Genomic DNA, 22764 nt, shown 5'->3' with positions numbered 1-22764 from the left:
GTTACAAATTTCATTTATACATCGCAAATCCATCACTATCTTTTAATGATAAGTAATGATTGATGAAATAATTCGTCCTCACTACATTGTTGTACATGTCTTCTTCTTTATGTTTGGACGTTGGATATGTCATGTGTCAAAAGAACACAACATTAGGTGGACCATTATATTTATAGATAATCTTGAACTCGTAACTGAGATACTTGGGAATTTAGAACTTAAAAGTAGTATTCATGTGTAACCATTTGAACAAACAAGTATAAAATAAATAACAGAATAATCCATTTAAAAAGTATATCAAATCAAATACAGCGAAATTTGTATGATACATACAAATACAAACAGAATACAAGTATAAGAGTATAAACTTTATCCAAAACAGGCAGAGAACTATGACTATGAGACCAAATCATAAAAATTTGGTTCACTAAAGGGAAACGATGCGGACAAACACAGTTGGGAGAGACATCTCTGCAAAATGACAAACAATGGAAGGGTAATACGGTAATTTAAGATCGTGGGATGGGCTTGATAGTAGTTGGGCCTTCTTCGGGTTCAATAACGCTTAAGCAGTACCGGGAACTTTTGGGTATTCCGGCAACTTGGGTAGCTCTGGTTTCGCAATCTCTGGAACCTTTGGTAGTTCAGGCTTTGGAATCTCTGGGAACTTTGGCAACTCAGGCTTCTGAATCTCCGGTACCTTTGGTAACTCCGGCTTCGGGATCTCTGGCACCTTAGGAGCCTCAGGCTTCTGAATCTCTGGCATCTTGGGTAACTCAGGCTTTGGAACCTCTGGCACCTTCGGCAACTCCGGTTTCTGAATCTCCGGCATCTTTGGTAGCTCCGGCTTTTGAATCTCCGGCATCTTAGGTAACTCAGGCTTCGCAACTTCTGGCACCTTAGGTAACTCCGGCTTCTGAAGCTCCGGCATCTTAGGTAACTCCGGTTTTTGAATTTCTGGCATCTTTGGTAGCTCCGGCTTTGGAATCTCTGGCACCTTAGGCAACTCTGGCTTCTGAATCTCCGGCATTTTAGGTAGTTCAGGCTTTGGAACTTCCGGCACCTTAGGTAGCTCTGGCACCTTAGGACTTTCAGGCTTTTCAGTCTCCATCAACTTAGACACCTCAGGCTTTGAACTCTCTGGAAGCTTGGGCACTTCAGGCTTTGGGATCTCTGGAAACTTGGGCAGCTCAGGCTTCTGAATCTCCGGTACCTTTGGGAGTTCAGGTTTCGGAATTTCTGGAAACTTGGGCAGTTCAGGCTTTGGAATCTCTGGCATCTTTGGAAGCTCAGGCTTTGGAAATTCAGGTAACTTGGGCATCTCTGGTTTAGGGATCTCTGGAAACTTGGGAGCTTCAAATTTGGGTAGCTCAGGCAACTTTGGTATCTCCAGTTTAGGATCCTCCAGTAACCGGCGAGCACCAACTGAAACCGGATCAGCGAGCAATGCGATAAGACATATGATCAGAAGTGGTGACGAGAAAAGAGCAGCGGAGAGACTCTGCTTCATCGGTGCCATGTATGCGCTTCCTTGAGAACTCTAAGCTTTTTCTTCTTTTATTGCTTGTTTTGCTTTCTAGTGTTTGTTGTTGGTTTGTGTTTGTGATGAGATGATTATGGTCTTTGATTCGAATGGGTATATATAGGTGTTTTGAGGAAGAAGAAAGATGGAGTTTGGTGGGAAAATTATGTACATAGTTTTGAATATAATAAAGTTTGTTTGTTTAACCTCTCTATCTGTATATCTATTTTGTCTTTTTCAGTTCTAGTTGAAATTTAGGTTTTAGTGATTACGTGTTCATGTTTTAGCTACACGTATATATTTTAAAAAGGCGTAACTTTGTAAAAACTAGAAGATCCCAAATTTTGAAAATAATGAGACACAAATCATTAAAAAAAAAATGTTAAGTAGAAAATCAAGATGAGGCTTTTCTCAAATTATGTAAGTTGTCAAGACTCGAGATATTTGGATAATTGAATTTGAAACAGTAGCTCCAATGAATCAAAACTATTTTCAAGAGATAGATAAATTCGATGATATGCAAGTATGAAAACACCATTTTAAAAAATATAATGTTTAGGTTTTGGCCGGTAATCTACACAACGACTTGGGTTGTTTTTTCATTGTGTGTGTGTTTGTTATTTGTCATCAAAGTCGTATTTGTACAAAATGTATTATTTGATATTTTGATCTTCAAAAACTTCATAGAAAAGAAAACTTAAGAGGTTTGTGTAAATCTCATGTCGGTAACAGAGATTCCTTCTATAAGTTTACTTGATGCCATTTTCTAAACAAAATCCTTATTATGCAGCGAAAACAAGTCTGAGCAGATTAAATGCTACTACGTCCACCTTATATATGAACATTCTGTTAATTATGTTACTTCCTGCCTTACTCGGACGTCCATCGCAAAGTGTTACGTATATAAAGGATTGTTCATTTGGTTCCACCATAGATGAAAGACATGATTAATTAACAACCTAGTTTCTTAAGTTATAGTAAGCACGTACTGATACCCGTTTTTTGTTACAGTATGGTACAAAGGATTACATACCTAAAGCGCATTTAGCACCAAAATACATCAAAATCTAACATTGATTCGACAAACGAATCAATATTATAGCATTTTCTAACTATGGTATAGACAACAACAAGCGATACATAAACCTAATAGGGCCTAAGGGAATCACAAAACAAACTAAAGACAGAGAGAGAAACAGAACAAGCTTTACTTGGACTAAGCAGGCTTGAGTTCAACATGCGCAACATTTCCCTTCTTGTTTTTCCTTGCATCATCATCATCATCATCATCATCATCATCATCAGAAATTTCTACAATGTCATCATCATCATCAGAAATTGTGACATATACATCATCATCATCGTTTCTTGGAGGATCCTTCATGCTTGGTTGGTGATTAGTAGATGATCCTTGCGCAGGGCAGACGAAGAGAGGTGCAATTGGTGACCAAGTCAAGGTTTTAGCATGATCTGGAATCCGTAATGGGAACACAGCACATGAACAAAAGTAAACGCCTTCGTCATTACTCTCCACCGGTGGCGTTTGCGTTTTAACCGCAGCAAACGCTCTCCTACATTGCTGACACCTCAATGTGCATTCCTCGTAACCCTTAGGGTACTCAAAAAGCGAGAAGCAGAACGGACAAGCGGTCCAAAAGCTCGTAGCCACAGGATTCTCCAAGGTCTCGGCTTGGCTCTGTAATGACGAATCTTGAACGTGCTGCGTTTGACTATAAGGTTGACCAATTTGACTCATCTGCAACTCTCGATCGTACATTGACTTCCGTGGTGGATCAGAGAGGACGGACCAAGCATCAGAGACCAGCTTAAGCGCTTGATCGGCGAAAGGGAGACGGTTGACATTGGGATTGAGGAGAAGAGCGAGTCTACGGTACTGAGTTGCGACGTGTTCGGCATTTCGAGTTAGGCGGCCGAGTCGGAGTACCGCGTACCAGTCCGGTAATTTGGAATCTCCGACGATAGATTCTCCGGCTAGGAGAGTGTCGGAGATTGCGAGGATATAGTCCGCTACGTATGTTCGAGACGGGTCGGCTTTGCATGCGCGGATCGCAAACGTCTTTGCTCCATGAAAGTCACTTGAAGCCAAGAGCTTCTCCGATGTATCTAGCCACTGATCCGCCTCCGCTCTGTTATTATCGCCGCCGCCGTTTACCATATCTCCGTCACTCTCTTTTTTGCTCCTTTTTTGGGGTTATTAAGTACAGAGCTACTTTGCAAGTGGACCAAAAGGACTTTGTAGATACATATAAGGGCACTTTTCTGATTTAGTAATTGTGGCCTTTTTATGATTCTCATCTTTTTTTTTTTGGTTCTTGTCAGGACATTTCTTCACCCACCTATTCGTCTAAATATAGGCAAGTTTGTAACCATTTTTGTAAATAAGAGTTTGTAACCATGGCATTCAAATAATTTTCCCCTAACAATACGGTTTTCGTAATTAATTAACGTGAAAAATTGTCATGAGGTTAAACGGTAAGATCGGAAGCGGTGGAAGACTGTGTTAACAGCCACACATGTTCCTCTATTTCTTTTTCCTCCCTCACACTTATATGATCAAAGGACAGATAAAAAAAAGTCTATTAGAGATCGATGAAGAATTGAAGACATCGATTGTAATAATGGATGAAGAGTATGATGTGATTGTTCTTGGGACTGGTCTCAAGGAGTGTATCCTTAGTGGCCTCCTCTCTGTCGATGGCCTCAAGGTTTTCTCCTCAATTCACCATTTTCTTTCACTACTGAATTGCAAATGCTGTGCTTGTTTTTGTGCATCACATCCAGATAAAGCTTTATTTTTACGTTTACTCCTCCCTTTTGTTATATTTATGAATATGGTATGCAATGCAAGATGTTGAATGATATGTCAAAACAATAATTAAAAAATGACATATAATGATCGACTTATAACGTTTTGACCTTTTGAACGAGTTTTTGTTATAGAACACAGCCCTGTAGATACATCATATATCATGAATGGTCTAGTAATAAAAACACACTTATATAATGAGTTGGTTAATTTATATTTTCAATATGCGAAATCATTAATGAGATAAAGTTTTGTTTTGGGATTTAAATAGGTACTACATATGGACAGAAACGACTACTATGGAGGAGAATCAACGTCTCTTAACCTCACTCAGCTATGGAAGCGTTTCAGGGGAAGTGATACTCCTCAAGAGAATCTCGGAGCTAGCAGAGAATACAATGTCGATATGATCCCAAAGGTAGATTATCAATATAGTGCATGTTTATTTTATATGTAATTTGAAAATTTGAATCGATTATTAATAGTGAATAACGGTTTCTTGATCTGCAGTTTATTATGGCTAATGGACTCCTTGTTCAAACCCTAATCCACACCGATGTTACCAAGTATCTTAACTTCAAAGCTGTCGATGGTAGTTTCGTTTACAAGAAAGGCAAGGTAGTAATTTAAGTATCCTGTGGGTTTTTTTCTTGGTAAAGTTAATTGCTCTGAGGTTCTGATAAAGTATTATACGTGTGTCAGATCTATAAAGTCCCAGCCACTGATGTGGAAGCCCTGAAATCGCCATTGATGGGTCTTTTCGAGAAGCGACGTGCGAGAAAGTTCTTTATTTATGTGCAAGACTACGATGAGAAGGATCCTAAGTCTCACGAAGGACTTGACCTTAGCAAAGTCACTGCTAGAGAGATCATCTCGTACGTACAAACAATTTTCCTCCATCTCAAGTCACTTCATATTAGTTTCTTGCGTTACAGGCTTTCTCTCTGTTTCCTTTCCCAACAGTAAGTATGGACTTGAAGATGATACAATCGACTTCATAGGCCATGCCTTAGCGCTACACAATGATGATGACTACTTGGATCAACCCGCCATTGATTTTGTTAAGAGAATCAAGGTAAACTATTTTATTTTCTTCCATCAGCAGACCAAAGGTTCTGAATTTAATGTCATTTTTGGTTTATTATGTGGTGAAGCTCTACGCGGAATCTTTGGCTCGATTCCAAGGAGGATCTCCTTACATCTATCCATTATACGGACTAGGAGAGTTGCCACAGGTTCTCGTTCTCTCTATTCTCATAAGTCATGTAACATATCAGGTTCCTCTTTATTTACGACGTCCTGTTTCTCTGTCTTGAATATCTGTTTACTATTTCAGGCTTTTGCGCGTTTAAGCGCTGTGTATGGTGGGACTTACATGCTCAACAAGCCTGAATGCAAGGTTATCAACTACTTATTATCTCTTATTTCTCTGTTTTATCTATTAGATAACTGGTCTAAATGTCTAATTTAGTATATAAATATGATATTTATTAGCACTTTACAGAAACTAAAACCCATGAATCTTTAACATTATCTATAACAGGTAGAGTTTGATGATTCTGGAAAAGCTATTGGTGTCACTTCTGCAGGAGAAACTGCTAAATGCAAGAAAGTTGTCTGTGATCCTTCCTACTTATCTGACAAGGTAACAATATCACCCAGCAGAAACTGGTTAGTTCTTGTTCAGCCTAGCCACCTTCTTAAGACTGTTTCCTTGTCTTTCAGGTAAAGAAAGTTGGGAAAGTGACTCGAGCGGTATGTATAATGAGCCATCCTATTCCAGACACAAATGATGCTCACTCGGTCCAAATCATTCTTCCTCAGAAGCAACTCGGTCGCAAATCAGACATGTAAGTAGTCGTTATCAAGAACACATTCAAGTTTATAGAAACATAGATCTCAGTTCTTTCTACTTTGATATAGTTGAAGTTAGATCTCTGAGTTTTTTTGGGATTTTGCATGCAGGTACTTGTTCTGTTGCTCATACGCTCACAATGTGGCACCAAAGGGCAAATACATAGCTTTTGTGTCAGCAGCAGCTGAAACTGACAATCCAGAGGAGGAGCTTAAACCTGGAATCGAATTACTTGGACCTGTTGATGAGATCTTCTATCATTCTTATGACACATACGTTCCAACCAATAATCAAGAAGAAGATAACTGTTTCATCTCTGCTGTAAGACAGAGAGAATACAACTTATACTCTAACCAATTTTTTTTTAACTAAACATGTCTTGTTTTCTTATTTTCTGATGTTTCTTGTTTTGTTCTCTTATCAGACTTATGATGCAACAACACATTTCGAGAGTACAGTTATGGATGTACTTGAGATGTACACCAAGATCACTGGAAAGGTATAACATCAGTACTATGTTTCTTGATTTACAAGTAAACACAATATTTTGAATACTGAGTTTTAACTACTGACTTTTTTTTTTTTTTGTTTGCAGACTCTTGATTTGTCTGTGGACTTGAGTGCTGCAAGTGCCGCTGCAGAAAATTGATAATTTTATTTTTGCTATTTCGCTGAGTGTTTTTAAATTTCAAGTGATTTTCTCTTTTTCTATTGGATTATTTACAATACAGTTCAAAGCAACAGAAGTTTTCGTTTTTTTGTTCATCTTAATTAAAACATTGGTTAATTTTGCTTTCATTTGTAATTTTTGAATAATTCAGTCCATATTATGACATTTTAGTTACATTTTGTCCTTGATTAACATTCCCAAAATTTCAAAATTCTTAATTAAATTTCTATATTAAAACAAATGGGAGAAATGTAATTACATTTTGTTTCATTCAAATTATTTATGTATAAACCAAAATTATCGTGTTTCTGGTTGTTTTTGCCATTTTAAAAGTTTAGTTCCATGTTTTGATCATACAATAATTTGAGAAATTACATTGTTCCAACTTTTTTTCGGTTTCTCCATGACTCTTTTTCTTAGCGAACCAGAAACCAATTTCCTTCTAAACCGTTTTGGTTTCCTCGAATTTGATGACTTCTTCACGTGTGATGTATTAATTCGGTCAATCTCGGTTCGAGTTAAATCGAAAAATATAAATATGAACCGTTCATTGGTCCGAATCGGTTATTGAATAATCCCCAACCCTGATAATACGACGCCGTATGCAGAACCGTTGGTGGTTTCATTCTTCCTTCCTCAAGAAGTGTCGTTAGAGAGAGAGAGAAGAAAGCATGGAGGGAAAGAAATTCGAATCTACCGCTCGTACGCCGCCGCAGTCGTTACCGGAACCGTCGGCAGGATACGCAATGTTTCGCATTCTCTGTGACGTGTCTCAGGTCGGTTGTATGATCGGAAAATCTGGAAGAGTGATTAAGCAGCTTCGAGAATCAACACAATCCAAAATCTGGGTCGAGAGTGGTCCTCCTGGTTCTCTGTACAGTGAAGTCACGATTACCGCTCATGTAGGTTCAACGCTTAGGGTAAAATTAGGTGTTACTGTCAGTAATGCTAGCAACAAGGAGAAAGGGGTTCAAGAACAAGAAGTTGAAGTCTCCAGAGCACAATACGCGTTGTTGATTAGGGTTTTCGAAGCTCTAAATGTTGGATTACGGACTAGTAGTACTAGTACGGTCTCAGTGATGATGTTATTAGAAGGGAGCCATGTGGTTACTGTGATAGGTAAGGGTGGTGAGTTGTTGGAGATGATATGGAGAGAAACTGGTTGTAATCTTGAAATACAGACACGTGATTTGCCAAGTTTCGCAAAGCTTGGTGACGTGATGATGAAGGTACGAACTTGTGATTTCTAAATATCTCTGAATCTGTCCATATGTAGTACATATTCAGAACCACCACTTATTAGTTTCTTTTCAGTGTAGTAACTGTTCTCTTCGTTTAAAGGTCTTGGACTATACTTGTTTGCTGGTCAAATATGTTATGTAGATGCTTGTGTTATCAGAATCTTATACTACTTTCTTATTCTGAGTGGACGTCTTACCAAAATGTGGCAGATCGAAGGAAATGTTTCGGCAATGAAGAAAGCTCTAGTATCCATATCTAGTCGCATGCAAGCATGTGAGCCGATTTCTATTGCGCCTTTACGCAGCAGGACTATGAATGTGGTTCCACGAGAAGATGTCTTGGGTAGGTATTTTGGAACAATCACTCAACCAAGGATAGATTCTCTTTCACAGCGCAGCTCGGACCACAGACTCGTTAACTCTGCTCTAAAGAATCACCCTGTCACCATTAAGCATCCTCTCCAAGCATCAGAAGATGATATCCGAAACGTGGTTCTGAAGATACTCTGTCCGCAACAAAGTGTTAGTGCTGTTATCAAGACTCTTCAAAGTGTGAGAGATGCCTCCATAAGTGTGAGTGATACACTTGCTGACTCTGATGAGCGCTTAATCACAATTACTGCATCAGAGGTTGGTTTTTGCATGCTTAACTCTTAAAGTCTTAATTCTCATATCTCTCTGTTCTCTGTTTACTTAATTTGTTCTATCTATTTATTATTCTTGGTTGATGTTTGTTTGCTGCTTGTTCATCATGTAGAACCTTAAAGACGAAGACTCCCCATCCCAGAGAGCTATATTCCTTGTTTTCAACATACTATACGATATTTCCACTAAAAAAATGCTAGACAGTGCACATAAATTATATACCATTGCACGACTCGTGTGCAATGATATATAACAATCATTTGGAATTAATTTTGTTTATTAAATTTTCGTGTGCAGGAAGATCTGGTTATCGTCCTCCTCGCTCTACATCTGTACGAAGCCCTCCTCCTCAAACTGGTAAATTTTAGTAATAATCCAAGTGATTTTTTTTTTATTGTGGGTAAGCTTTGTAGATTTGCTCTGTTCTGTTATGTAATTGTGGTTTTTTTTTTTTCCTGGGGTTTCAGTTAAAAGTGCTCCTCCTCCAGCAACAGCTCAGCCTAATGGTGGTGTTGGTATCTTTGGCAGTCTTGGCTCAACCATAGCTGATGGTAATGTGCTTTATCTGATTTAAAAAAAAGCATTTTGTTTCATTGATTAGTGGTTTGGTTTCTTATGAGCTATTGCGTATTTGGAATTAGGTGTGGCTTGGGGTACTGGAAACGCATTTGGACACAGGATTGCCGAATCTGTGTTCGGCCGACGAACCATTAAGGTCGAAACCGTTGCTTCTCAGGCTGCTGCCCCTGCTTCCCCTGTGGCCAATAGCATGAGTGCTTGTGACATCCAGTCCAATGCTTTCCAAGATGTAAGCTATTAATTACACTTTCTTTATCCTCTTTGAGCATTTTCGGTTGATACCAATCTTTTTCTGAGCATTTGTTCTAAAACTAGCTAAGTGATTGTTTATATATAGTAGTGTTGAATGTGAATCAGTGGCTAGATCTACATTGCCTTGTTTTGGTTAGGTATCTTTTTCACAAAATACATTGAAATTGAAGGACAAGCAGGCACATTGAAAGTTGTTTTTCATCATCCTAGTATTGTAGATTCTATGGAGAGAATGAATACAATAAAACGTGATGTGTTGTTGATGTGCTTTTAGCGTCTTCTTAAACTCAGAAGACTCTGGATGTGATGATTTTTTTAAGTTTGTTTGTTGCTTTTTGATGTATACTAGTGTACGTGTATACGAGGTTATCTGGTTGACATTGGATATTATCTTATTGTTTGTGTGTAGTGCGTCAACAACTTCGGAAGCGACATCAGTAAGTGCCAGTACTACATGGACATGCTCAGTGAATGCAAGAAGAATTCTGGTTCCATGATTTCTGCTTAAGTGTGTTTCCGCATCAACTAGTCGAGAAGTCTGCGCTAAGATCAGTTCTCGTGTCTTTAATATTTAGTAGTTGAAGTCTCTGATGGTTTTCCTTTTCTTGTTGAAAGATTTGGGATCTGTTATGTGTGTTTTTAACTGGTTCTATGGGATCGTTTATGTTAATGATGAAAAATGCAATGGAAAACTATATTCTAATTGCTGAAACCTACTTATTGGAGTTTGTTTGTGTCATTCAGCTTTGTTTCAAGACTGTGTTTTTTATCTTTAGATGTATAAAGTACTTCTCAAATCTGATGCCTGTTCTGTTTGCATTAATTTCAACGGGATAGCCGGTTTGAGAGGAAAACGACGGTAACTAACAATGGTTTTGATGGTGATGAGATCGGCACCAAGTTTCTGTGTTGGCTATTTTAGTTAACATTTCAAAAGTCTCAGCAACCTCAAACTCTTTAGTATATTATATACAGTTAAATTCTCTCATTTCAAAAGCTTATTCGTTTTGGGGCTAAAAGGATCGCGTAGAAGCCTATCTCCTTTGCATGCAGAGTTAGACACCCTTTTATGAGCTATGGAGTGCTTATTAGCCTTGGATTTGGATAAAGCTCTTTTTGCCACGGACTGTTCAGACCTCCTAGCGATAACGTCTAATATTGAAGATTGGCCGACCTTTTCATCAGAATTAAAGGACTTTATTCATTATAGAGATCCATTTGCTAATTTTAGTATTAAATTTATTTCTCGAGAGGATAATATCCGTGCCGAAAAACTTGCGAAATGTATAAGAGCACGAGGTTTTTTTTTTCCCATGTAAGCTCGTCGGTACTTAATTGGCTTTCTCTTGAAGAGAGTCATCTCCGATAACTTAATATATGGAGTTTGTTTGTCAAAAAAAAAAAAAAAAAAGCTCATTCGTTTAGCAGCTCTTTTATTATCAGTTGTTTCTTTACACCATTGGGCAAAATAACATCCATAGATGAATTAGTTGAAATGTTGGTATGCAGTTTGACGTACGCTGCAAGCAGCTTGTTGAACAATATTTTTTTTTTAAACAATGCCCTATGTTTTCTCGGCGTGGGGCACAAGTGTTATACTTATATATGTTGGGGAAGATCGCACACTTTTAAATATACGATATATCTGCTTAGCTAGATTTGTTTGGCCGTAGAAAAACATTTGGTTATCGTCGGATAATTCTTCATCCAAATATTTCATAATGCCTAGACGCAGACATGAAGAAGGTTAGACCTTTTTTTCTTGATATTTCAGATGTTGAATTTGGTTTTGAAGACGTTTGGGTCTGTCCTGTATATATATGCTAGAGATTTGTGTATACTTCACCAAATCTAGGGTTTCCGATCGATGATTCTCATCCCTATGCTTCTTGTGTTAAATCTTCGGGGTGTTGATCGTTTATCGATTGGAGAAAGTTATCTGTGTCTCTTGAGCAATTATTTTGGTTTTAAAGTTAGTTGGGATTTTTTTTTTTCTCGGTTTGTGCAGGGAGATCATCCTCATTCCGAAGCTCGCCCTCGCCTCGTCGGACTGGTAAGTATAACTTATGTGGAAATTATAAGCTCTCTTCATACCTTTAGAATCAAAGGTTATAATTGTTTGGAACAAAATGTAATAACTTACTAATTAAAGAGTTGTCAAACAGAGTTAAAAAAATGAAGGAATTGTTAGCCATGGTCAAACGTCTAAGCGTTAATTATGTAATGATGTTCTTCTTTTTTTTCCAACTCGGTTGTGTAGAAAGAAGATCTTCTTCCTCTAGTAGTAGCCCTCGGCCAGCAGCTGCACGCAGCCGATCTCGTGACACTTCTAGTAAATTTCATTGTTCTACGATATTATTTCTCATGCATCAACGGTCATTGTTGTTTAATGAATCAAATGATGTCTCTTGGTTGTTCAGGCAGCAGCAGATCTTCTCCTCGACCTCGACCTGCACCTTCATCAGCATCTTCTACTTCTCGCTCTTCACCTCAACCTCGACCTGCACCTATAGCAGCCTCTGCTCCTCGCTCCGGTGAATTTTCCCTTTTTCGATTTCTCAAATCTTCTTCCTTTCACATTTCGGAATTTTAGGATTTGCATTTTAGTCTAGGGTTTGTGAAATTCCTCTCCTTTGATGTTGCAATTTGGGTTATATATTCCGATTAGAGAATATATCAGTCTCCTGAGCGAGATTAGGGTTGAGGAACACGACAATTTTTGTTAGGGTTTATGTTTTTTTTGTGGTGGGGGGAGGAAGAAATTGATTTTGTTTATTAAATTTGTTGTGCAGGAAGATCATCTGGTGGTTATCGTCCTCCTCGCTCTACATCTGTACGAAGCCCTCCTCCTCAAACTGGTAAATTTTAGTAATAATCCAAGTGAATTTTATAGTTCAAAAGAAAATCCAAGTGAATTTTAATTGTGTGTAAGCTTTGTAGATTTGCTCTGTTCTGTCATGTAATTGTGGTTGTTTTTTTTTCTGGGGTTTCAGTCAAAAGTGCTCCTCCTCCAGCAACAGCTCAGCCTAATGGTGGTGTTGGTATCCTTAGCAGTCTTGGCTCAACCATAGCTCATGGTATTGTGCTTTATCTGATTTAAGAAAAGCATTTTGTTTCATTGATTAGTGGTTTGGTTTCTTATGAGCTATTGCGTAATTGGAATTAGGTATGGCCTGGGGTGCTGGAAACGCATTTGGACACAGGATTGCCAAATCTGTGTTCGGCCCACGAACCATTAAGGTCGAAAGGGTTGCTTCTCAGGCTGCTGCCCCTGCTTCCCCTGTTGCAATAGCATGAGTGCTTGTGACATCCAGTCCAAGGCTTTCCAAGATGTAAGCTAATAATAACACTTTATTTATCCTCGTTGGTTGAGCATTTTTGGTTGATACCAATCTTTTTCTGAGCATTTGTTTCAAACAACCTAGCTAAGTGATTATATATATATATATATATATATTAGTGTTTGAATGTGAATCAGTAGCTAGATCTTCATTGGTCTTGTTTTGGTTAGGTATCTTTTTCACAAAATACATTGAAATTGAAGGACAAGCAGGCACATTGAAAGTTGTTTTTCATCATCCTACTATTGTAGATTCTATGGAGAGAATGAATACAATAGAACGTGATGTGTTGTTGATCATGTGCTTTTAGCTTATTCTTAAACTCAGAAGACTCTGGATGTGATGATTTTTTAGTTTGTTTGTTGATTTTTGATGAATACTAGTGTATCCGATCTGGTTGACATTGTCTGTTACCTTATTGTTTGTGTATAGTGCCTCAACAATTTTGGAAGCGACATCAGCAAGTGCCAGTACTACATGGACATGCTGAGTGAATGCAAGAAGAATTCTGGTTCCATGAATTCTGGTTCTTATGTTTTGACCAAAAAAGACATTGCTGCTTAAGTGTGTTTCCACATCAACTAGTCGAGATGTCTGCGCGCTAAGATCAGTTCTGGAGAACTGTCTTTAATATTTAGTAGTTGAAGTCTGATGGTTTTCCTTTTCTTGTTGAAAGATTTGGGATCTGATATCTGTTTTTTTAACTGGTTTTATGGGATCGTTTATGTTAATGAAGAAAAATCAATGGAAAACTATATTCTAATTGTTGAAACCTACTTATTTTGTCTGCGTCATTCATTCTTCAGCTTTGTTTCAAGACTGTGTTTTTATCTTTAGATGTATACAGTACTTGTCAAATCTAATGCCTGTTCTGTTTGCGTTAATTTCAACTGGATAGCCGGTTTGAGAGGAAAACGACGGTAACTAACAATGGTTTTGGTGGTGATGAGATCGGCACAAGTTTCTGTGCTGGCTATCTTAAATAACATTTCAACATTCTCAGCAACTTAAAAACTCAATTTTTTTAGCTGCTCTCTTATTAGCAGTTGATACTTTAAACCATTGGGCAAAATAACATCCATAGATAATTTAGTTGAATTGTTTGTATGCAGTTGACGTACGCTGCAAGCTGCTTGTTGAACAATAATTTTTTAATTACTATGCCCTATGTTTTTCTCGGCTTGGGGCACAAGTGTTGTGTTGGGGAAGATCATATATCTCACGTGTCACAGTGTACATTTTTAAATAAACTATATATCTGTTTAGCTAGATTTGTTTGACTCTAGAAAAACTTTTGGTTATCGCCGGATAATTCTTCACCCAAAAATTTCATAATGCCTAGACGCAGACATGAAGAAGGTTAGACCTTTTTTTCTTCATATTTCAGATGTTGAATTTGGTTTTGAAGACTTTTGTGTATACTTCACCAAATCTAGGGTTTTCAGGAGTTGATCGTTTATCGATTGGAGAAAGTTATATGTGTCTTGAGCAATTATTTTGGTTTTAAAGTTTGTTGACATAAAAAAGAGAAGGGGTTTTTAGTTTTTTCTCGGTTTGTGCAGAAAGATCATCCTCATCCCGTAGCTCGCCGACGCCTCGTCGGACTGGTAAGTATAACTTATTTGGAAATTATAAGCTCTCTTCAGACCTTTAGAATCAAAGGTTATAATTGTTTGGTCTAAGCTTTATAGGTTTCATGTTAATTATGTAATGATGTTCCTTCTTTTTTCCAACTCGGTTGTGTAGAAAGAAGATCTTCCTCTAGTAGTAGCCCTCGGCCAGCAGCTTCACGCAGCCGATCTCGTGACACTTCTGGTAAATTTCATTTTCTACCATATTATTTCTCATGGATCTACGGTCATTGTTGTTTAATGAATCAAATGATGTCTCTTGGTTTGGAATAATTAAGTGTGTGTGCTAACTTTGGAAAAAAAACCTAAAAAGGTGCTATTTCAGGGTATATATATATTTTTTCGGTCAACATCTATTTTGATTCGAATTAACCGGAGTGTTCTGTCAGAGTACAAGAGTGGTTATCTAAAGTACGGAGGGCACATTTCGCCATCTCGTCGGCTAACAAGTTTGCCGTGCGGGGATTAAAGGTAAAGAACACAGAGATTATGACTCTAATGTCATGAAGTATCCCAATTAGTTCATTAAATACCTTGTCAGTGTGCAAGAGATCGACTAGAGATTTTGAGTCGGACTTGATGAAAACATGTGAGAAAGCTTTGTCCTTTGCTGATTGCAGTCCCGCTTTGACAGCTAAAGCCTCGCCCTGGAGTGCAGAGGCTACAAAAGTTTCACAGGCTGATTCCTTGAAGGAGAGATTTTTGGTAGTCTCTTCCAATCCATCCAAGGCCACAGTTTAAGGATTATTTCCTCCACGCTGCATCCGTTTCGATGGTGATCGAATCCTCTCTTGGAGTTGGAGTTCTGTCAGAGCGTGGTTGTGGAGCGTTTTCCTCATGCTTCATAGTTTCCTGGGCTTGGTGCCATATTTTAGCATCTATGATCACTTTTTGTAGTGTCTCTGCCTCTGTGAACGACGTATCCGAGAATAGCAGATGATTTTGTGCAGTCCAGAGGTTCCAGAGGATCCAAGGATAGATCGGTGTTGAGGCACCAACGGGAGACAGATTAGTGCTTTGTTTGAGTCTTTTGAACCAATCTTGTGGTGTAGTGTGTCCTCGGCTGCTGTAGGAGGTAGTGACAGGCGCAAGTTTCCAGACATTTGCTGCATATGGGCAATGAAGCAGGAGGTGCATGATAGATTCTGGTTCACCACAGCGTTTACAGCCAACGTCTGTGTTGAGTCCTCTGCGCTCTAGGATTTCCCCAACCGGAATAACACCCGTTGCAGCCTTCCATAGAAAATGTTTTAATTTAGGTGCTGTCTGCAGGTTCCAGATAGTTGTCTTCTAGTTGAAGTCTCCGGGATGAGGGCTCTTGGTGTTCTGTTTTAGAAGGTTGTACCCAGATTTTGAGGAATAGGCCCCTATTTTATCCGGGAGCCAAACAAGTGAGTCTGCCATGTTGACATTTGGTCGGATTTGTCGAATAAGATCCTCAAGGTGAGGTAAGTGTGATCGAATCTGATTTACATTCCAGGAGTTAGAGTCTGTGTGAAGGAGGTCACTTACCTGGAGCGAGAGATCAGTTTGGGGGACTGGACCGAATGGTGTGACCTGTGAGGAGGTTAAGAGCCATGCGTCCTCCCATACCCTGATGCTCCTTCTGTTCCCTACAATCCAGCCAAGGCCTTTGCGGAGTACCTCTCTTCCTGCCATAATGCCTCGCCAACCGTGGGAGGGGTTTGAAGGCATCTTGCATTGCAGGAAAGAGTCGTCTATACAATACTTTCCAAGGAGAACCCTCCCTAGAAGGGAGTGCGAATTTGTTAATAGACGCCAGCTTATCTTTCCTAACAAGGCATCACTGAAGTTTTCAATCTCCCTGAAGCTTAGTCCTTCTGCAGTCTTCGGGAGAGATAAAGTATCCCAGGATGTCCATGCCATTTTTCGTTTTTCAGAGGTATTATCCCACCAAAAAAGAGTGAGCGCAGATTGGATTCTTTTACGAAGGGATTTTGGCATCTTGAAGTTTGACATCGCATATGTAGGTGTAGCAGATAAGACTGCTTTGAGTAAGACTTCTTTACCTGCCCCAGATAGATAGCAGTTTTGCCAGCCGAGAGCTTTCTGTCGGATGCGATCAACTATTGAAGTGAAGATATCACTTTTCCTTCTCCCAATATGTTCAGGAAGGCCTAGATACTTTCCAATTCCTCTTTCCTTGGTGATGTTAAGGACTTGTTTAACTTTTACCTTAAGGTTGTTTGGCGTTTTGGAGGAGAAGGTGATCGAGGACTTGTTGTAGTTGATGCATTGTCCCGATGCAGCTTCATACCGTTGAATTATTCCTGTTAGGGTTGTGCAGTCTTTCTCATTGGCTCGGCAAAAGAACATGGTATCGTCGGCGAAAAGCAGGTGGTTTATCGGGGGGGCTGCCCCTAGCTACCTTGACGCCTTTGAGTGAACCATTCCTCTGTCCCTCTTACCAGAGACTCGAGAGGACTTTTGTGCACAGGATGAAGAGGTAGGGGGAGAGCGGGTCGCCCTGTCGAAGGCCTCTAGTGGGGAAGACATTTCCTTGTGGGGAGTCATTGATGAGGAATGAATAGGATACTGAGGTTACACATTCCATCACCCAGGATATCCACAATCCACTGAACCCCATTTTTGTCAGAACTGCTCTCAGGAAATTCCACTCAATCCTATCGTAGGCTTTACTCATGTCGGTTTTAACCGCCATTGAGCATCGAACTCTTGCCTTGGAGGTTCGGAGGAAGTGAAGGATTTCGTGAGTGATTAGCACGTTATCAGAGATGGATCTACCTGGAACAAAGGCGGACTGATGCTCTGAGACCAGGTGGGGGAGGAACTTTTGTAGCCGTGTAGTCAGGATTTTGGCAATAATCTTGTAGGTGACGTTACAGAGGGCTATTGGTCGGTAGTCGGAGACTTTCCTCGGACCCGTTCCTTGACCTTTTGGGATGAGGCATACGTGAGTCTCATTCAGTCGGGTTGTCATTTCTCCAGTCGTAAAGAAATGTGCGACCTCGTTACAAATATCAGTTCCTGTGATATCCCAGTATGACCGGTAGAAACCTGCATAGAAGTCGTCAGGGCTAGGAGCCTTGTCTGGATGAATTGCAAAAGTTGCAGCTTTGATTTCCTCTACGGTGGGAGCTCTGGTAAGGGCAATATTTGTTTCAGAGGATACACATGGAAGGCTGATTTCTTCCAACACGGTTAGGTCGTTTAGCGGATTGGCTGTGAAGATTGAGTTGAAGTAGCTAGCTATGGTTGATGCAATTTGATCCTCCTCGTGGAAAATGGTTCCCGACTCATCTTCGATGACAGTGAGCCTGTTACGCGCTCTTCGTCCTCTGGTGGTGGCATGGAAGAAGCCCGTATTTCGATCCCCACTCTGAAGCGAGAGGATCCTCGACCGTTGCCTCCAAAATAATTCATCTGCTTTGTATGCTTTTTCCAGTTTTGCAGTGACTTGTGTGATGAAATCCGAGTCTGGAACGTTCGCAGAGAGAGCTATCTCTAGGGCATCTTGATGTTCCTTGATTTGTAGAGCACTGTTTGCTTGTTGCGCCTTTGTCCATTGTACGATGTTGTGTCTGCAGGCATTTGTTTTAGCTAGAACCGTAGGGAGTTGAGGGTTTTTCCAGTTTAGTACATCTTGCAAACTGCCGCATTATTAAGGTCATCTCTTCGTCTCCTCAATGAGGAGTCCTCATCTCCCATTCGAAATTATATTTGCTTCTGTGTTATCATCTACAGATCTAAGTTCTACCGTTTCCACTTCTCCTATCTTATTTGTTGGATTTAAAGATGTATCAACCCATGGCGACTTCCCGTTGCTTAAACCTCAAAGCTGGGATCCTTATCCATCTCTCCAACGAAGAGCTCCCATCCCCGTAAGGATTTTGCATCATCTCTGTATATGAGATCGGGTCTGCTTTAACTGCAGGTATGATACCTCTCCCAATGAATTTATCTATGAGATTGTGATTTTATCTATGTCCAACTCTCATAAATTTTGCAATCATGTGTTATCGACTACGAATGGTTCTCTACGTATATTATGGGTTTTAGTAAAGTTATTTGATAATAACCATCTTCTTCTACACAAGTAATAAATTAAAATATCTAATTCCTGGCATCCTTTCCGTATAGTGGATCCTTCTTAATTATGAATCCTTATGTTTGAGTTTGTTTCAGTCTAATCTGAGGAGAGAATAAGAGCTATATTAATGTCTAACAACCAGCAAGATACTCAGATTTCGACCACTAAGGGTCACATGTATATTTTATAGTTTTCCAAATCGGTCTAAAGTTTAAGTTTTAGGAGTCATTTCTCAAGTATATATATGCTGATAATGAATTTGCAGTTTTTTTAAACGTAATTGTATTCGTCAGTTTGAATAGGGCTGAACTGTTGTTTACAAAGCTGACAACTATATGTTATAGCTGATAAGTTGTGAAACGAATTTAGATAATCTTTACTTTAACAAAAGTCTTACTTAGATCGATACTAACAGTCTCATGCATAGTCAAAGTTTGAACTATAGTTTTCTTATAGTTTAGTTCCAATCAGTATCTATAATTGAAATTGCTCTAAGAGTGATTTTCTTGCTTTCTTTGGTATTTTACATGTTTCCTTTTACTTTAAAACTGAAATTGCTCTAACAGCTCTAATTAGTGTTGTTTTAAAATCATATTTGATAAACTCCAATACGTTCGTTTCTCTAAAACTCCTTCCCACAAAGTAACCTTTTTATTATACGTTTAAATCTCTAATTTGAATATGTATTTGACCGTTGCTTAACTGAACGTGGAAAGGACTATGAGTATGTTAATATGCAGCAAAACTCCTTTCCACTCCAATATGGTTATATTTTAAAGCTCTAATTAGAATATGTTATATGTTTCCACGGTCTTCATTGTATGTTTAAATCTCAAACGTCCTCTAACTTTAATTGTTATATATGCAGCAGATGGCAGTGGCAAGAGTAGTTCGAATCACAACCACCTCATACAATACAACTTAAGTGGTCTTCATACGAAATATCTACACAAGTTGATCATGAGATTTAAGTGACGCTTTACTCTGTTTTTAATAAATCTTTTACGTTCTTCCAAGTACAGTTTAAAAGTTATAACACAATCTACTCCAATTTCTTGAATCAAAGTTCATTTTAACGACTAGGTTTAAGTATAGTGGTCATTAGTGTCAGTGTATATTTTTACTGATACTTTATAATTTCTCATCTTCGAAACAACTTATAAAGCTAGCAACCCCAAAATTGAATGCATTGAATCGATTTAGGAACATAAGGGAAAAAACTTTAGTTTACTGAAAACAGATATCTATGTATTTCTCAAATTTTAAAACTTAAAAGTTTGATTCAGTTACATCTAAGAAATTATATGAACTCCTGATTTTCCATAGATTGTTGGAAACATAGATATGATACCAATGGAACATAAGTGGAACTGGTATCATATCTATGTTTCCAGCATAGAGATTTGAAGAAATGCGTCTAGAGATTTTGAAAATGAGAATTGCTCATCACCAAACTGCACAATCAGCGGAGACGACCTGTGAAAGAGGCTGAAAGCCAAAGTATATGGACCACAATGCCATAGAAATATGGGATAGTTTAAGTTCATTATTTCCAATTAAAATTATCCTTTAGAAACGTAACTAATGCATTCCAAAATAAATTTGTAAAACTTATCAAATTATTGCTCATATCATAAAAGACTAATAAATTATAATAATCCCCTAGTTGATATAGAAGTAAAATAAAAAGCTAAATTAGAGAAGAAAAAAATCAATTGATACCAACTGCAGTATACGATCAAACAAAAGCTAATGAGTAGACTATACGAGAAGAGAATTTAATCCCTGTATCGTTCATACAATATAACACATAAATAAATACATTAGCTTTATTTAATTTTGTAGCATTTTCTAGTATAACTAAAACGGCCTTACCAAAATCGCAGCAATCGATGATTTTCCGGCAATTCTCCGGGAGAATTCTGCCGGCGATTTATGACTCTTGTAAAAAAATTCGATTCGAAGCTAACCGTAGTTTCCGATCTGATGCGGCGCTCGAAGCCATAGCTAATGCGTTGGAAGAGAAGTACCAAACTTAGTGCTATACAATTATCCTTCCTTCTCCGGCGCTTTTTCTGCTCTCTTCGCTCATCTCTACCACTCTCGCCTCCGTCTTCCTTGTCTTTCTTCTGTCGTACCCTTTAGGTCAACATTTCTCTCACCGTTTTACCCCAGTTTCAATTAGGTTTTGAGTTGTATCGTTTTTGATGTAACTGTGAATTTGGGGAATCAAATTATGTAGGGTTGAAGATTTGTGTTTGGAGGGGTTCGAGAGGTGTTATCTTCTCGATTTTGTTGTTCCAAAAGACTTTGCTTGCCGGGAAACAGCTTGCGAGTATGGTTCAGTAATGTTATTTTACAACTGTTTTGGTTCATTAAAAGTTTTAAGGCCTTGTTTGTTTATTCATTTGGATGTATCATCTGAATGAACCATTCAAATGTTGTTCGTTTTTGTCAAAAAAAAAAGAGCATCATCCAGAATCATTCAGATGATCCATCTAAATGAGTTTTAAAATTTTAGGCAAAAATTTGAAACTCATTAGGATGATTCTAATTGGACTATTTGGATGGAGATGGTTCATCCAAAAATAATAGGGGAATTATTGATGGACCATCCAATTCCAAATGAACTATTTTTTTATTTTGTTTGTTGGGTCATTTGACATTGAGATGAATCATTTAGATGTATCATTTAAATAGATCATTTAGATGGAGATGCTAAATGATAAAACGAGCAAGGCCTAAGTCCTTTGAGGGTTTAATTTTGGTTCTTTGGGGATTAGGATCATATGCTTTGATCATCGGAGCTCGGCATTGACAAGGATTGGTTCGATAAAGGAAGATCACAAGACGAGGCTAAAGATTAATGTTGATACTGAAACGACTAGCTCAAAGGCTGTGTATGAATATTTCTCCAGTAAACTCACAGATCAAAGATCTCCTGAGGAGGTTAGTCGTCAGGACAAATGATTAATGAGTCTGCTTTGATTAGTATTTTACTCAAAAAAGTCTATATTTGCTAGGTAGAAGCTCTCAGCAGTTTGCTAAGTGTAGAAGACAAAGCTCGGATTGAATTAGTTCTTGATTATATTGAAGATATTGATCTTCGACGATGGAGATTACCAGATATCAAAGCTTTCAGCTTCGGTCTCAAGGATTGGCGCTCAGGGCTCAATTGTATCACCAATCCTTACATGTACGAACAGGTCTGAATAATCTGATCCATGATTTTTGAATACTTTGCCTCTACATATATATTGTTTCCCCTTGTGAATAATTTTACTTAGAATCTGAGCATGTCTTTATACCCCATTCATTAGTTGATGATTTTCATGTCTCTATATATTATTACAGTTGTTAAGAATAAATTCGGCGGATCTCATCGCTTATGGGAATTCATATTTTTCATCTCGGCTTACTGATGCAAAGAAAGTGTTAAAGTGAGTAAAGCTTGCAAGATCAGTTTGGGAAGAGGGTTATATGGAGAGTGTTTGGTAAATTAGCATTTTAACCTTTTTTGTTGCAATCAAAAATCCTCTTTTGTTTTAAAGAAAAATCATTGATTGAGACAGACTAGGTTTTGTTTTTACGCATAGGGAATTCGCGCAGACGGTAACAATCATCTAAGCGATGAACTTAGCAAGTTACTTAGCCTACAAAGTTCTGCAGCTGGTCTGAGGTAATTTAATTTCCTTATGACGCTTTTTGCTTGTAATGAAGAATTGTGGATAGAGTAGGAGGGGTTGGTAACATCTCTTTGTTAGCAGGCCAATAGGAGCTGTTACATTTATGCAAAGGAACAACCTGAAAATGTGCTTGAGAAGTACTGATGATATAACTGATACATCTGAAGTTGCCAAGGTTTGTTTGTTTCTGACTGTAACATCTTCTTTTCTTATGGTTTTTAGTGATCGATTAGACTTATATATCTATAATTTGGAAAAGGCTTATGGAGGAGGTGGAACATCTAGTTCAAGCTCGTTTATCATAAGAATGGATGAATATAATCAATGGCTTTCGAAGAATCCACCATGACAAGTTTAGTGATCAGAAAGAAGAGGGAAGCAGTCTGAGCTGTTTCCTTTCTTGTCCGGAGAACTGTACTAAGAAGAGGTAGCCTAAACAGAAT

The 22764-nt window shown here is 38.4% G+C and overlaps 5 protein-coding genes and 2 pseudogenes across 7 annotated transcripts; 4 read left to right on the top strand and 3 right to left on the bottom strand.

Moving 5' to 3' along the window:
- Nucleotides 1-260: 260 nt before the first annotated feature.
- On the bottom strand, nucleotides 261-1787 carry LOC104708165 (uncharacterized). Its single transcript, XM_010424672.3, has one exon. It carries the CDS (start codon nucleotides 1517-1519, stop codon nucleotides 566-568), a length of 954 nt encoding a protein of 317 aa, XP_010422974.2. The 5' UTR covers nucleotides 1520-1787; the 3' UTR covers nucleotides 261-565.
- Nucleotides 1788-2469: 682 nt separating this feature from the next.
- On the bottom strand, nucleotides 2470-3954 carry LOC104708164 (uncharacterized). The gene has a single exon (XM_010424671.3). It carries the CDS (start codon nucleotides 3696-3698, stop codon nucleotides 2739-2741), a length of 960 nt encoding a protein of 319 aa, XP_010422973.2. The 5' UTR covers nucleotides 3699-3954; the 3' UTR covers nucleotides 2470-2738.
- A 136-nt stretch (nucleotides 3955-4090) lies between these two features.
- Nucleotides 4091-7060, top strand: LOC147940633 (guanosine nucleotide diphosphate dissociation inhibitor At5g09550). Its single transcript, XM_087460441.1, has 12 exons — nucleotides 4091-4248; nucleotides 4621-4767; nucleotides 4860-4967; nucleotides 5052-5224; nucleotides 5313-5424; nucleotides 5504-5584; nucleotides 5686-5748; nucleotides 5893-5994; nucleotides 6075-6199; nucleotides 6315-6525; nucleotides 6629-6703; nucleotides 6800-7060. The coding sequence occupies exons 1-12, from the start codon at nucleotides 4093-4095 to the stop codon at nucleotides 6851-6853; spliced, it is 1407 nt and encodes a 468-aa protein (XP_087316567.1). The 5' UTR covers nucleotides 4091-4092; the 3' UTR covers nucleotides 6854-7060.
- A 485-nt stretch (nucleotides 7061-7545) lies between these two features.
- LOC104709860 (KH domain-containing protein HEN4-like) lies at nucleotides 7546-10330 on the top strand. Its single transcript, XM_010426411.3, has 7 exons — nucleotides 7546-8103; nucleotides 8326-8745; nucleotides 8873-8963; nucleotides 9058-9117; nucleotides 9228-9311; nucleotides 9402-9568; nucleotides 10001-10330. Exons 1-7 carry the CDS (start codon nucleotides 7546-7548, stop codon nucleotides 10097-10099), a joined length of 1479 nt encoding a protein of 492 aa, XP_010424713.2. The 3' UTR covers nucleotides 10100-10330.
- Nucleotides 10331-11744: 1414 nt separating this feature from the next.
- LOC104708162 (uncharacterized) lies at nucleotides 11745-13687 on the top strand (annotated as a pseudogene). The gene is made up of 6 exons (XR_015564652.1): nucleotides 11745-11923; nucleotides 12012-12125; nucleotides 12384-12449; nucleotides 12585-12668; nucleotides 12758-12923; nucleotides 13365-13687. The product of XR_015564652.1 is annotated as an uncharacterized LOC104708162 (transcript).
- Nucleotides 13688-15307: 1620 nt separating this feature from the next.
- Nucleotides 15308-16900, bottom strand: LOC147940632 (uncharacterized). The gene is made up of 2 exons (XM_087461363.1): nucleotides 16076-16900; nucleotides 15308-15796 (listed from the first exon to the last, which is right to left on the bottom strand). The coding sequence occupies exons 1-2, from the start codon at nucleotides 16898-16900 to the stop codon at nucleotides 15308-15310; spliced, it is 1314 nt and encodes a 437-aa protein (XP_087317489.1).
- Nucleotides 16901-20412: 3512 nt separating this feature from the next.
- On the top strand, nucleotides 20413-22764 carry LOC104708161 (uncharacterized; annotated as a pseudogene). Its single transcript, XR_015563287.1, has 8 exons — nucleotides 20413-20780; nucleotides 20878-20970; nucleotides 21419-21584; nucleotides 21659-21841; nucleotides 21990-22129; nucleotides 22232-22314; nucleotides 22403-22496; nucleotides 22581-22764. The product of XR_015563287.1 is annotated as an uncharacterized LOC104708161 (transcript).

Source organism: Camelina sativa, chromosome 8 (genome assembly GCF_030686135.1).
Source record: "Camelina sativa cultivar CO46 ecotype springtype chromosome 8, ASM3068613v1".
In the NCBI taxonomy this organism is placed as follows: domain Eukaryota; kingdom Viridiplantae; phylum Streptophyta; class Magnoliopsida; order Brassicales; family Brassicaceae; genus Camelina; species Camelina sativa.
Note: the sequence above shows the minus strand (reverse complement) of the source record. Positions and strands in the feature narration are given on the sequence as shown.

Excerpts from the sequence above, each read along its gene's own strand:
- LOC104708164 (XM_010424671.3), bottom strand. The coding sequence starts at position 3,698 with ATGGTAAACGGCGGCGGCGATAATAACAGAGCGGAGGCGGATCAGTGG.
- LOC104709860 (XM_010426411.3), top strand. The coding sequence starts at position 7,546 with ATGGAGGGAAAGAAATTCGAATCTACCGCTCGTACGCCGCCGCAGTCG. Across the intron at positions 8,104-8,325 it reads TTGGTGACGTGATGATGAAG|ATCGAAGGAAATGTTTCGGC; the intron begins GTACGAACTTGT and ends AAAATGTGGCAG. Across the intron at positions 9,118-9,227 it reads AAGCCCTCCTCCTCAAACTG|TTAAAAGTGCTCCTCCTCCA; the intron begins GTAAATTTTAGT and ends CTGGGGTTTCAG.
- LOC104708165 (XM_010424672.3), bottom strand. The coding sequence starts at position 1,519 with ATGGCACCGATGAAGCAGAGTCTCTCCGCTGCTCTTTTCTCGTCACCA.
- LOC147940633 (XM_087460441.1), top strand. The coding sequence starts at position 4,093 with ATGATCAAAGGACAGATAAAAAAAAGTCTATTAGAGATCGATGAAGAA. Across the intron at positions 4,768-4,859 it reads ATGTCGATATGATCCCAAAG|TTTATTATGGCTAATGGACT; the intron begins GTAGATTATCAA and ends CTTGATCTGCAG. Across the intron at positions 5,585-5,685 it reads GACTAGGAGAGTTGCCACAG|GCTTTTGCGCGTTTAAGCGC; the intron begins GTTCTCGTTCTC and ends TTACTATTTCAG.
- LOC147940632 (XM_087461363.1), bottom strand. The coding sequence starts at position 16,900 with ATGTTCTTTTGCCGAGCCAATGAGAAAGACTGCACAACCCTAACAGGA. Across the intron at positions 15,797-16,075 it reads AAACTGATCTCTCGCTCCAG|GCTGCAACGGGTGTTATTCC; the intron begins GTAAGTGACCTC and ends TTTCTATGGAAG.